The 12,442-nt window shown below is 35.8% G+C and overlaps 1 protein-coding gene across 2 annotated transcripts in view; it reads left to right on the plus strand.

Annotated features, from left to right (window-relative positions):
• The window catches only part of LOC130630227 (spindle and centriole-associated protein 1-like), a 43,111-nt gene that overhangs the window by 28,182 nt on the left and 2,487 nt on the right, over nucleotides 1-12,442 (plus strand). Inside the window, exons 11-12 of one of the 2 annotated variants that reach the window (XM_057443632.1) lie at nucleotides 2,245-2,322; nucleotides 3,312-3,386. In XM_057443632.1, coding sequence (XP_057299615.1) covers nucleotides 2,245-2,322; nucleotides 3,312-3,386 — 153 coding nt within the window. The remainder of the gene's footprint in view (nucleotides 1-2,244; nucleotides 2,323-3,311; nucleotides 3,387-12,442) is intronic. The other variant, XM_057443633.1, reaches the window with a different exon arrangement.

Genomic DNA, 12,442 nt, shown 5'->3' on the forward strand with positions numbered 1-12,442 from the left:
TTAGACGTTTAATATAAGAAATAACTTCAATAACTTACTAAAAACAGTATAAACAGTTGGTCAAAAGCTGCTAGCAGAATGAAATAAATATATGTCCCCGCTTATGTTTTTAAAAATTTGCCAAACGAGATATCCGCGCATGCGCGTAGGGAGCCCTCGGGTTGCGAAAGTGCCAGGGGACGAAAGTGCCATAGGCGCGGTGGTAAAAGTGCCATAAATAAGGTGGTGAAAGTGCCGTATGAGTTGCGAAAGTGCCATATGAGTGATAAAAGTGCCATACAAGTGGCGAAAGTGCCATAAACAGAGTTGCGAAAGTGCCAATACATATCCCTCTCTATCTCTCTCTCTCTCTCTCTCTCTCTCGAAACTAACAATTATGACGTCACAGCAAAAGGTTCTTAATGAAAAGACAATCTTTGCGCATTGATTAAAAGATCAATAAACAATTTTTCGAAAAAAGAATAAAAACTTTAAACTAATTGAATATTATAATGCCCGTATGCGTCTGTTCGTTCGTCCGTCCGTCCGTCTGTCTGTCTGTCTATTACGCAAAATGGTAGCTTAGCTGCGCAATAACGAGAAGCACGCAATGAGGTATAAAAAGGACGGGCGAACCCGTGGATTTTCCACGGGCTAACGACTATACTAATTGAATAGCAGAGAATCCAAAGAACAAATAAAAAAAATCGAAAATTTCATGGGACCACTCCTTTAATATCTGACCTTGAAATTTTATGTTAAATTCGCAAATGCAACCACGTGAGATTTTCAGCAAAAACTATTCGTGTTCGGGATTACTAAAGGTATAACCCTATTAATGTAAACAATGAACTTCGACAAAAAAAATTAGTCCTGTGTTTTATTAAGTCAAGTAAAAGCTGTAAAGAATCTTAATACCATCTCAAATGAGACATTCAATATACATCCACCAAAAGTAAGGCATTGTCCTTGGTATGACAAAGAAAAGCTGCACTCAACAACCGTGACAAAGCACTGCGTAAAGCATGCCGTACAAAGGACAAAAAGGACTGGAAAATTTATAAGACACTTCGTAACCATTGTAACAATTTGCTGAAATATGCAAAAAGCAGATTCAACAAAAATCTAGTAAATGAAAATTGTAAAAACCCTGAAGGTTACTGGAGAGTTATTAAAATAATCTTCCTTTCAAAAGCACCACCAATGCCACATAGGTTTATCTATAAATGCTCTTCCCTTTTTCAGGCTGAACTAGAATCTGCTCAACTTTTTTATGCTAATTGTTTTTAGTTTATACTTTTATAGGTTTTATGCAAAAGTATATAGTTTATCCTCACACAAGAGACATATTTTAATAGCAGTATAAATTTGTACTGAAATGTATATTAAATCGAATTAAATAGAACAGAAATATTTTAGATTAAAAACAAATATCTATATTATAATGCCCGTATACGTCTGTCCGTCCGTCCGTCTGTCTGTCACGCAAAATGGTAGCTTAGCTGCGACGGGCGAACCCGTGGATTTTTCTACGGGCTAACGACTAGTATATATACAAATGTGAGTAAAGTCACGTGGGAAAAAAATCTTACCATAAACCATGCTAAACCTATATCACTTTTCTTAGAATCATCACCCAATTCAATTTCTTGCAAAAATATGGTGCGCTGTATTTTTTGATTAAGTCCCGAAATATTTCCCTTTAAACTTATTAAAACGCTACTTGATTTTTAAATAAGCTTTTTTAATAAGTTTTGTAAGCAAGTAGGAAACTTAAGAACTGTGGTGAAGACATAAATATCTAAATAATCTTAACGTTTCTTAAATTTTAGTAATTTTGAAGATTCTTGTTAGTGTTGTATGAACTCTATATTTTGTTATCTATATTTGTTATAGAAAAAGAGAGTGTAAAAATCGAACATTTTTATATTTCGACGTTTTCCCTCTAAGGTTTACCCTGGTTCAAAATGCCATTTTATCACAGGGTTATGGCGCATATCAATTAAAGTTTTTCATTGTGTAATAAGTGAAGCCATACTTGCTAGATTGTTTTTAAACCTCTGCATTTTTGTGGATTTCTGATTTATTATTCTTTAACAAATTCTGTGTATTGTAGTTGTTGAGAACGTTTCAGTAATGGTTCTACTGAGAAATTTTCAGGAATGGTTCCATCGAGAAACGTATAACTTCATCAAAGTTAAATGTTTGATGAAGGTTCTAACGATTCGATTACGGTAGAAAAAATATTTTTCTTCTGTATCGTAGATGTTAGACCTGCTTGAAGAAGAGATATCACAATATGAACGAGAAAATGGAAAAGAAAATGTAGTGAAGAATTATCAGGTAAAGTAAATAACTCCCGCATATAACTAGTCCAATCGCTAAGTTGAATCTCCAAAAACCTCTTAAAAATTAGTAACAAGCTGAAGTTTGGTCAGGACATCCCTAATCTTTCAAAGAAGCGAAGTGCTAATGAAATATTGCGTACTGTGGAAAACGATTCAAATGGTCAATGTAGGGTTGTGATGTTAGTACTGTGTTGTTAAAAAATAGGAGTTAACCAACCAGCTAAAAGCAACTTGAGGACAAATAGGCCCTCTACTGTAAAATGAGGATGTTCATAAATTTAGATTCAAATTCGTTTGTATGGGGAAATTAATACTAAAGATCAATCCGTGGTTGAGCTTGGATGTAAACACCATTTGTTGTTTAAATATTTTATGCAGTGGAACCGATTTTTTTACAATAGAGCGTACTTTGAACTATTTGCCGTTGATATGTTACACATGAGCGTTTCTGTGAGCACGGGGTAAAATATAAAGTTTTGGAGTGCGCCCTAATGATTAATAGCACAGATATTTAGATTTATTCGAATAAAGCATACATTGTTCGTACAAAATAAGAAACATACTTTTTATAGATTTTTTCTGCTTTCCTAAGTATTGTTCCAAGTTCTAACAAATAATATAAATTCTTTGATTTCCTTATCGTATACTTGTATAGAACTTCCAGACCGGTATCTGCTTATTTTCTCTTTTTACATCTATATACAACCCTATTAATTTTTCTTCTTCTAAAAGATATCACTTCTTTCCTAAATTTTTTTTAAATTAGGTGAGGCTAAAATCAGTTATAAGTCCATGAGGTTATATGGACGATCAAAAGCAAATTTAACTGTTTTATTCTGCGGATGCGCTTTATCTTGCGGATATGCTTTATATTGCGGGTGCGCTTTATCTTGCGGGTGCGTTGAACGTTTTGTTATTTTGATGTACCTAATATATCGAATGTTGTAAGGAAGTAAACGAAATGTAGCTGTGTATATCTTTTAGACACCTGATACCCTTACTGGGTATACATCGAACCTTCTAGCTGCTGTGATAAGAGTTACACATCACCTGAAAGAGGTTTGTTATTCCCACTTACCACCTTACTAGGTGTTTTGTTGCAAAATATTTTTTTTAATAATAGCCGTCGTCTGTCTATCTCTGTGCAACATGGTGAAATAGCAAGACGGACGAAAAAACTCCGCGACCCTGCAGCTTTATTTCGGATCCCCGGTAGACCTCGTTTTTTATCGGCTTTGTTTTGACCGCTCACGCGTAATAGACCAATAACGAGGCTTCATTTTCACTAATAACCAATCCAAGTTCTTCGCGGCCCCAACATGCCAACGGAGGAAACTTACTACGCTTACGAAGGCCATTTTTGTTTGAAAGTGATGGTGTTAAGTTTGTATGTCTCCTTTCGATCCTTTTTTTCTTCTGAGAACTTTGGATCCTATAGGATTATTTAGTTTCTGTGTGTTTTCACATGTTAAGGTGAATATTTCATCACTTTAGCGATGTATAAATCTTAAACAAACCAATTTTAATCTAATTTTTTAATACACTAAGTCTGTCTGTTTGTCTGCCTTTCTGTCTGTTTGTATGCCTTTCTGTCTATTTGTCTGTCAAGTTCGCTTCACATTACATCAATAACTTGGCAGCACGATTTTGCAATCTATTGTAGAGTATTCCTTCACAATGCCAAAATTCTTGTTGTTGTTTCTCTTCATTATATTTTTCCTTTCTTTCTTTCATACAAATGTACTGCACCTTCATCTCAAACTATTAATATATTCTATTCGAAGCTTCCGTGTGTCTGTCTGTGACTTTGGCAACGTCGATTATGTTTTTTATTATTTTCCTTAGCAAAGTCCATAAAACATTACCTAAAAATTTTTTCTGTAATATAAACTTTGACGTTAAAACAATATTGCCGTCAAAAGAATGTGTATCTTGCTAACTTCAGCATCATCTACACAAAGTATAAAGAAACACACACAGACACACTCTCTGTATTATTATAAAGATACAGAGTACAAGTTAAGTCTTCGGCGTCGGGAGAACAAGTTATTTTTCGTATCGATCGCGTTGAAAGTCCGTTGCGTCTCGTATAAAGTATCTCGTATCTCGTATAATCAATTCACACATCGATTCTACCAACTAATTGGAATATTTCGATGTTTGATGGGTCAGTTGGCATGTCATTTCTTTTCAATGTTCTTGATCCTTTTATACACAAGATTGCTGATTTCAGTAGCGTGAATGATTCGTTCGTAACTTTCTTCTGTTTGTTGTTTACGTGCTAACTTTAACGAAAGTCTCGTAACTACAACCACCATTACTCGAAAACACCAAAGGAGTAAATGATCCGTGCTCTATTTCAATCACTTGTTGGTTGTATTTTCGTTTCTTCTGTTTTTCGTTGTTGCAAAATACCTTCTGAAGATTCTGATGGCCATGGCTTGAAGCGAACGGGTTGAAAACCCTAACATCAAAGAATTCTCTTCGACCATCTTGCCGGAAACTTCTAGCTGTAATATCTAGTCTAGCTCCACCCCCTTGACTGGAATTAGGTGGAAGAGTTTTTGCAGTCAAAGGAATCAGTCGCCGTTCTATCTCTATGTCTTAGCATGTTTCTTGCAACAGATTGACGATCAAATCTTTCATTTCATCATGTTTGAGAGGCCATCTGCATCTGAAATTAGTTGCGTCGAAAAACTCTCTTTTGTTGAGAACAAATTTCTGTGAATCTATGGACAGAGTAGTAAGCCAATATATAACGCCTCTCATGGTAGCCATTTTGTGCGCTCTAATATCCTCTTTATTCAATCATTCTCTCAATTGTAATAGCATTGTTTATCACGATTCCTTTCCTCTATTTCACGTTTCAACTTTTCAGTTTCCCCGAATCAATGGAATTCTCTGGTTTCTGTTGCCTAATGCTGTTAACCAGTTGTTCAGTATATGCAAAAATTGGCAAAGCAAGTCCACCCATTGTATCGCAATTTGAAATCTAGGGCTAAATAACTTTTAAATGTGTGGAAATAACTGACGTCATCTCATCCGTGGGTAACTATGGACTACCTGGGACTAAATTAGGACTAATTTTATAAAGCCGGGTCAACCCGCCTGTTTCGGAACGTACGGGTTAATTAAGTCATCAAAAAACCTCTAAATCCCCATATCCCTTCCACCGTTTGTCAAAAGCACATCATCCTATACATTGATCACCATTTTAAGCTCTGCACAATGGAGGCAACACGTAAACAACTTTCTAAAAAAAATCTTAAATTTTCTGACGTTACGGCACGACGTTAATAACATTGCACCTAAAACTTTGAGGCCAAATAACTTCGAAACGACGCCGTGACATCAGTCATTTTTCACCGCATGGGTAACTAGGGATAACCTGGGACCAAATTGAGTAAGTTTTCCAGACCTTGATCCCCGAATCCGTTTCTGAATGGACTCAATGATGACGTCCTCAAAGAACCTTTAAACCCGTTTTTAGAGTGTGTTTAAAGTGCCTGTAACAGGCATAGTGGATGTCTTCTTATTCCTTTAAAGTCGCTGAAGTTTTTAACCCCAGTTGTAAAAAGCGCTGTGACTTATGATCTACGCATGTGCATTTTTGGAATAATGCCGCTGACCTCGCGCTTTTGCATTTGCTGCAATCGCCCCAGCGCAAAAATGTTTAATGAGCTCTACCTTTTTGCGAGCTACATTTTGCGTTATAACTCTACAGCCAATCAAAACTTTGAAATGAATTAAATTATTTTCAAGACTAGTCGATAAGGCCGTGGAGAAATCCACTTAGGCAGAAGGACAATGGAAAAATAGGTTCTTTTAGATCTTTTGCTGACGTCAGCAGTGCATATACAAAAAAAAATGTTCTTAAAATCTTACACAAAATGTCAAATATCAAATTGCATTAATTCCTCCACACAAAAATTAAAATAAAAAAAACAGGTTGCAAGGTGTAAAATCTAGTTGATAAAAAGCTACAACAACGACACTCACAACATCGACACTCACAACACCAATACTCACAAAGCCGACAGTAAGAAGACCGACAGTTACAACACCGACAGTCCCAACACGGATAATAACAATGTCAGAAATAACGCATTTCAAATAAGTACATCTTATAAGTGATTATGTTGAAAACCCTTGGTATTTTATTCTGAAATGTCAAAAAGGAGGCCTCCAAAAGTTAGCACAAATTAACAAATAAAAGCTTATACAAAAATATAAAAAAGCCATAGTTTGGAAAACATCAAATTTAATTCTAGAAAAATCAGTCATTTCGGTTGCATACCATCCTCTCCCACAAAAATTACACAAAATGTAAAAATCAATCAGTTCAGAACACAAAAATTTTCTCTTTTAGTTCCATACTGCCCTTTACCAACAATGTTAAACCTAAATGTCAAAAATCAATCAGAAAAAACAATAAAAATAACATACACGCTTTAAATTCTGAAAAATTTATTCCACTTGTCATACTGCACATGGTCCCCTGTGAAAATGTGAAAATAATTATACTCTTATGGACATAAAATACATCCTACTATCCTGCAAAAATTTCAAGTATTTTAAAGATTTTGTAGGTAGGTAGCTAGCTTTTACATCATAATTCGTGCTCATAAAAGAAGAGAAGTTTGGAAACTAAGGTAGTTAGCTATAGATAATTAAAAAGATGAACAACAACATAAGTCATAGGTTAGAGCTAGCCATGGGATGGGGAGAGTAGGACTTGCAGGTTAACATGAGCCAGCTAACAGTAGCTAAGACATCCAGTTAAATCTAAAAATAATAACATTACAGTGAGCAGTAAGTTCAACAAAACAAAGTTTTCCATTTGTTAGTCGCCGAACAGCTTTATGTAGCATTTTGAATTTTAGGATAAACACATTAGTAAGAGATCATTATGACCAAGATATAAGAAGAACCTGTTGGGAAGAGTTATCCAAGAAATTTAATAAGCCAGGTAAGATAAAAGCTTGCCACAAAACTTTGAGTCTACAAGTTTATAAAGATTTAACACAGCTAGTAAGCGAATATTTTGCACAATTACAATTTATTTGAAAAAAAGTGATAAACAAGGAACATGTGGTAATATTATCAGCTCACCACCGCCAGTTGATATACTTTCAAGTTTTAAACCAGTTTCAGACTTTTCTGTGGTAGCAGATTTCCCCGCAGGTGCTGACCCTCAAACTAGACGTTATGCGAAACGCTAAATTTCTGAAAGTAGTTTTTTTAGCAGCAGTAAAACGGAACAGACAGCTGCTCAAATGGACATCTATGTCCTCAAAACGCTTAAAAATATTAGTAAAGCAACAAATATCTCTATGCACTTTTGTAGGAGCCCTGTACCCACACTAAGAAAATTTGATTCCTGAAGAATTAAGATGGCCAAAGTCAAAATACAAAAACTGCTGTTCGAACTTGAATTTGGAGAAATTGTATGGAATAAACTTTGTCAAAAAAGGTTGAATTTCATGTTTTCTTAGTGTATATATTTCCGTGTATATTTTTTTAATGTAAGTATTTTATACATCAAATGGATCTATTGTTCTATTGACATAATCCTACTGCCGGCAAATTTGAGAGTTGAAATAATCTTCAAAATCCTCTCGTACCCCTTTGACTGTTTTATTACAGTTGTTCGAGCCTTGTTCTCTAATATCGACTAGGCCGGTGTAACCAAGTGTGTCAAATCTCCATTGGCCATGTTGTACAAAGTCAACATTCTCGTGGTCAGTGTATCCTGGCGGGTAATAATTACTTTCTCTGTGCATTCTTTGGCTGACCATTAAAAAATTGTGCAAAGCAACAACAGCTTTTTGTGATTGAGTTTACAGTATCAACTTGTGCAATTATTGGCCTGCAAAAAATTTTAAACCATGCTGCTGCAGTACCGAAACAGTTTTCAATGATACGTCTAGCTCTTGATAATCTGTAGTTCAATATTTTTCTTTCCTGGCATGCTTCCAAGCGAGCAAATAGTTTTAACATAAAGGGTTTCAACGTGACTAAATACTGTAGTGTTATACACAACCTCTCACCTAAAGTAGTGACATCTCTTATTTTGGATGACGTGCGCGGCCACAAATGAAAGAAGCTCTTCAAACCTTGTTTGGAATAATTCTGAATGACTTAAAAAATACTCATGATCCGATAGCAGTAAATCCTTAACCAAAACGTTATATAGGCCTTTACTTCTTCTTTCTACGGACAATCGTCTTAATCACATGTTTTTCTTACGTATTTTACGACGCTATAAAAGTATAGCTAAGACTAATCTCAGGTTTTGTAACAACAATTATCATCTGTTGACGTCAGCCATGTTTTGCAGCATCATGTAAGCAAATAATAGGTAAATGATAACAGTTTCGGTATATGCAATAAAATTCGCTGCGCTTTTTACAAATGGCCGCAAAATGCTGCTGTATAGAGATCGATCCTATACATTTTCTTGATCAGTGTTTCAACCTCTACATAATAGAGCCAACGGCCAAGTAAATTTCTGAAATATTTTTTCTCTATGGACAAGTCATTGCTTACGTCATCAAAATTCAAATGACGACTTTTTTTTAATTTATCTGGATTTTTCAGCGAACCTTATTAATATAGTAGTCGTCAACCCGTGCAAAAAACAGTGGGGTCACCCTTTCTTTATATTTTGCATTTTGTTTCGGAACAAACAGGCATACGACGGCTATTATTAGGACTAGTCGTTAGCCCGTGGAAAAATCGAGGTCACCCGTCCTTTATGTGTCGCATTTTGTGTTTCCGTAACAGGACGCGCCTTTCGCGGACACACGACAGACGACGACTATTATTAGAGAGACCAGTCGGGTTTGCCTGTCCTTTTTACACCGCATTATTGTGTGTCTCGCCACTTGCAGTACCATGTTGCGCAAAGACAGACAGAATACAGCTATTATTATTGAGACTAGTCTAACCCGTGGGAAAATCCACGGGGTCACCCGTCCTTTATATTAACCCGTCGCAACAAAGTGGATAAAAATATATCGCATTTGATATTCGTGTTTCCGTAACATCATTTCCAACTCAGCGGGGGTCCACGCAGACAGACAGGCGGAATACGGCTATTATTAAAGAGACTAGTCGTTAGCCCGTGGAAAAATCCACGGGTTCGCCCGTCCTTTAAATTTACCCGTCGCAACAAAGTGGGAAAAAAATATATCGCATTTGGTATTGGTGCGCATTTTAAAAATTTCGTGATTCTGGTACGGGACGCGGCTCTCGCGGACAGACAGACAAAATACGGCTATTAATAAAGAGACTAGCTGGGAAACCCGGTGCGAAACACCGGGGTAAGCAACAAGTAACTGTTGTTGAACGCCCTGAGGAGCGCTTAATAAGAACTGCAAACTGAGCAACACGGTCAGGTGGAGCGCTTTAGCATGGGTATACAGTATGTCCTAAAACTGTGCAGCCTAGCGTTGGAAGGCCCAGTGGAGCACGTAATAAGAACCGAAAACAGTGTCACACATTTAGGTGGAGCGCTTTGGGAGGTATGCGTATGTGGTGAATCGAGTAAAGCCCACACAACATTATAGTGTTTCAGTTGTGATGTATTTTTGAAAATATTACTTTACTGCAACATTAGCCATAAAAAAGCTCAGTTTACAGCCTGTTGTTACCCCCATCATAGCAAAAACAGTCGGTCAACCTTTTTTATTTTTTGAAGAATGTTCCCGGTGAAGGTTCAAAAGTGAATGTTACTCCAGGCTGAGTGCTTAGTGTGCAGGTAAAACAATAGGTGTAATAACCTTTTCCGCAAGAAACTTTATTGCAACTTCGGTTAAACAGAAACACAGGAAACAGCCCGATGTTAACATTGGACTGAGCGCTTAGTACAGGTAAACCGTGTCAAACATTAGGAATATATAATACCCTTTTCAAAAAAACTGTATCGCAACTTTCGTTTACATAAAAACACAGGATGAACTCTGTTGTTAACACAGGAATAAGCGCTTATTGGTAAGCCGTGCTGCATATGTCGTTAACAAAAACGCTTAGTACAGGTAAACGGTGTTGCACATATATATAGATGTAATACCCTTTTCCAAAAAAACAGTCCGTTGTTATCATCGGGCTAAGCGCTTCGTACAGTTGAACAGAGTTAAACAGGCGTATAGGCGTAATGCCCTTTTCGTAAAAAATTTTGTCGCAATTTCGGTTTAAATGACAACACAGGAAACAGCCTGTCGGTATATACCCCATTTGAGAATACGCTTTTATGACAATAAAAAAGGTGTAGCTACGAAACTGCATTTTCATTAGGCGTAAGAAAGATTTGAAAATTTTGTAGCTATTATAGCTATCTATAACTGTATTTATTTGGCTACTTTCACTTTTTAGCCAGAGGTAGCTAACAGCTAGCTAGAAAGCCCCCAGTTGCAACTTAGTAAAATCATATTGGTAAAAATAATGCAAATAGAAATAATACTGGCTAAGATAAAAATCTGTTGTATCAAACTGAATGAAAAGGCTAGCTCACTTATATTTACCTTAACATGTAAAAACATATAAAAAACCAAAATAAACAGCTTTCAAAAGACAAAAACAGACCTACGAACTTCACTTCAACGCCACAGCTTTCAAAATGGCCGTATATCTATTTCAGTGAAGCGCATACACCATTGTAGTGTTGCGACTGTAACATATTTTTCAAAAAATAATTTTCCTTCAACAAAAGCTGAAATAAAAACAGGTTTACAAACCGTTGTTACACAGTCATAGCAAAAACAATCGGTCAATATTATTTTATTTTGCAGAATAATTGTCTGTGAAAGTTAAACAATTAATCGTGACACCGAGCTGAGCGCTTAGTACAGGCAAACCGTGTCGCATATGCGTTTAGGCTTAATACCCTTTTCAAAAAAACTGAATATATTGCAGCTTTGGTTTACAAAACACAGGATACACTCTGTTGAAACGCCGGGTTAAGCCACAAGTAACTGTGTTACCCGGTGTTGAACACCCGAATTAGTGATTAATAACCATCAACTGTGCAACACATTCAGGCAAGTATGTAGTAAATCAAGTGAAGCGCACACAATTTATGGTGTTTCCGTTGTAATAAATTTTGCAAAAAATAACTTTCAACATTTTAAGCTAAAATAAAAACACAGATTAAAATCTGTTGTTTTCCCGTCACAGCAAAAACAATTATATATTCGATATAATTTTTTAAAAACACACGAAACAGCCCGTTGTTCAGATTGGACTGAGCTCTTTGTACAGATACACTGTGGAGTATATGTGTAACACCATTTTTCAAAAAACTTTATCGCAACTTTGGTTTAAAAGAAATCAGTGAACAGCCTGGCGTTACCCAGGGGTTAGTTAAAAAAATTACTCAGCAAATTATATTTTGCAGAATAAATTTTTATAACAGTAGCTGTAGCCACCTGACTGTATTTAGCATAATTATTATTAGGAATTTTGTTGGTAACCAAACTGTATTTAGCTACTTTCATTTTTTAGTTAGAGGTAGCTAAAGAGCTAATTAGATAGCCACAACACCAAATACGAATGAATAATAGTATACCAAAGTGAATAAAAACGTTAAAAGAATAGGAATATATAAAGATAATTTAGCTAGCTAGCTAGCTAGCTAGCCAAGCCGAATCAAAAGCTACGGTCCTTTCCAAACTCTTAAAATCGATGATTTAAGATTTGTACGTGGTTAAAAAAACGTAAAAATATATGTGCCTTAACATGTTAAAACAAATACTACAAAATTAAACAACTTAGGGAAGATAAAAAGTTCAAACAGATCTGCAAACTTGACACCCTCACTTTCAAACTGAAATGGCCTCCGTAGCATGTTATTTATTCGGTTCTAGCGTGATTCCGAAATTATTCCGAAATTAAGCACCGTCCAACCGAAAAAAGGAGCTATTTTTCCGAAAAAGCTGCGCGCAACCATTTTGAATACGGCTATTATTATAGAGATTGTGTCAATATTCTGCAAAATTTTATTGTATTGTTAAACGACCTTAGGAACGCCCAAATAAACAAACACTAAAAATTAATCATCCGTAAAATTTTTATAATATTATGCTTTTTATGAATTATACATGGTTAAAAAACTT

The sequence above is a fragment of the Hydractinia symbiolongicarpus genome, chromosome 2 (genome assembly GCF_029227915.1).
Source record: "Hydractinia symbiolongicarpus strain clone_291-10 chromosome 2, HSymV2.1, whole genome shotgun sequence".
Lineage (NCBI taxonomy): Eukaryota > Metazoa > Cnidaria > Hydrozoa > Anthoathecata > Hydractiniidae > Hydractinia > Hydractinia symbiolongicarpus.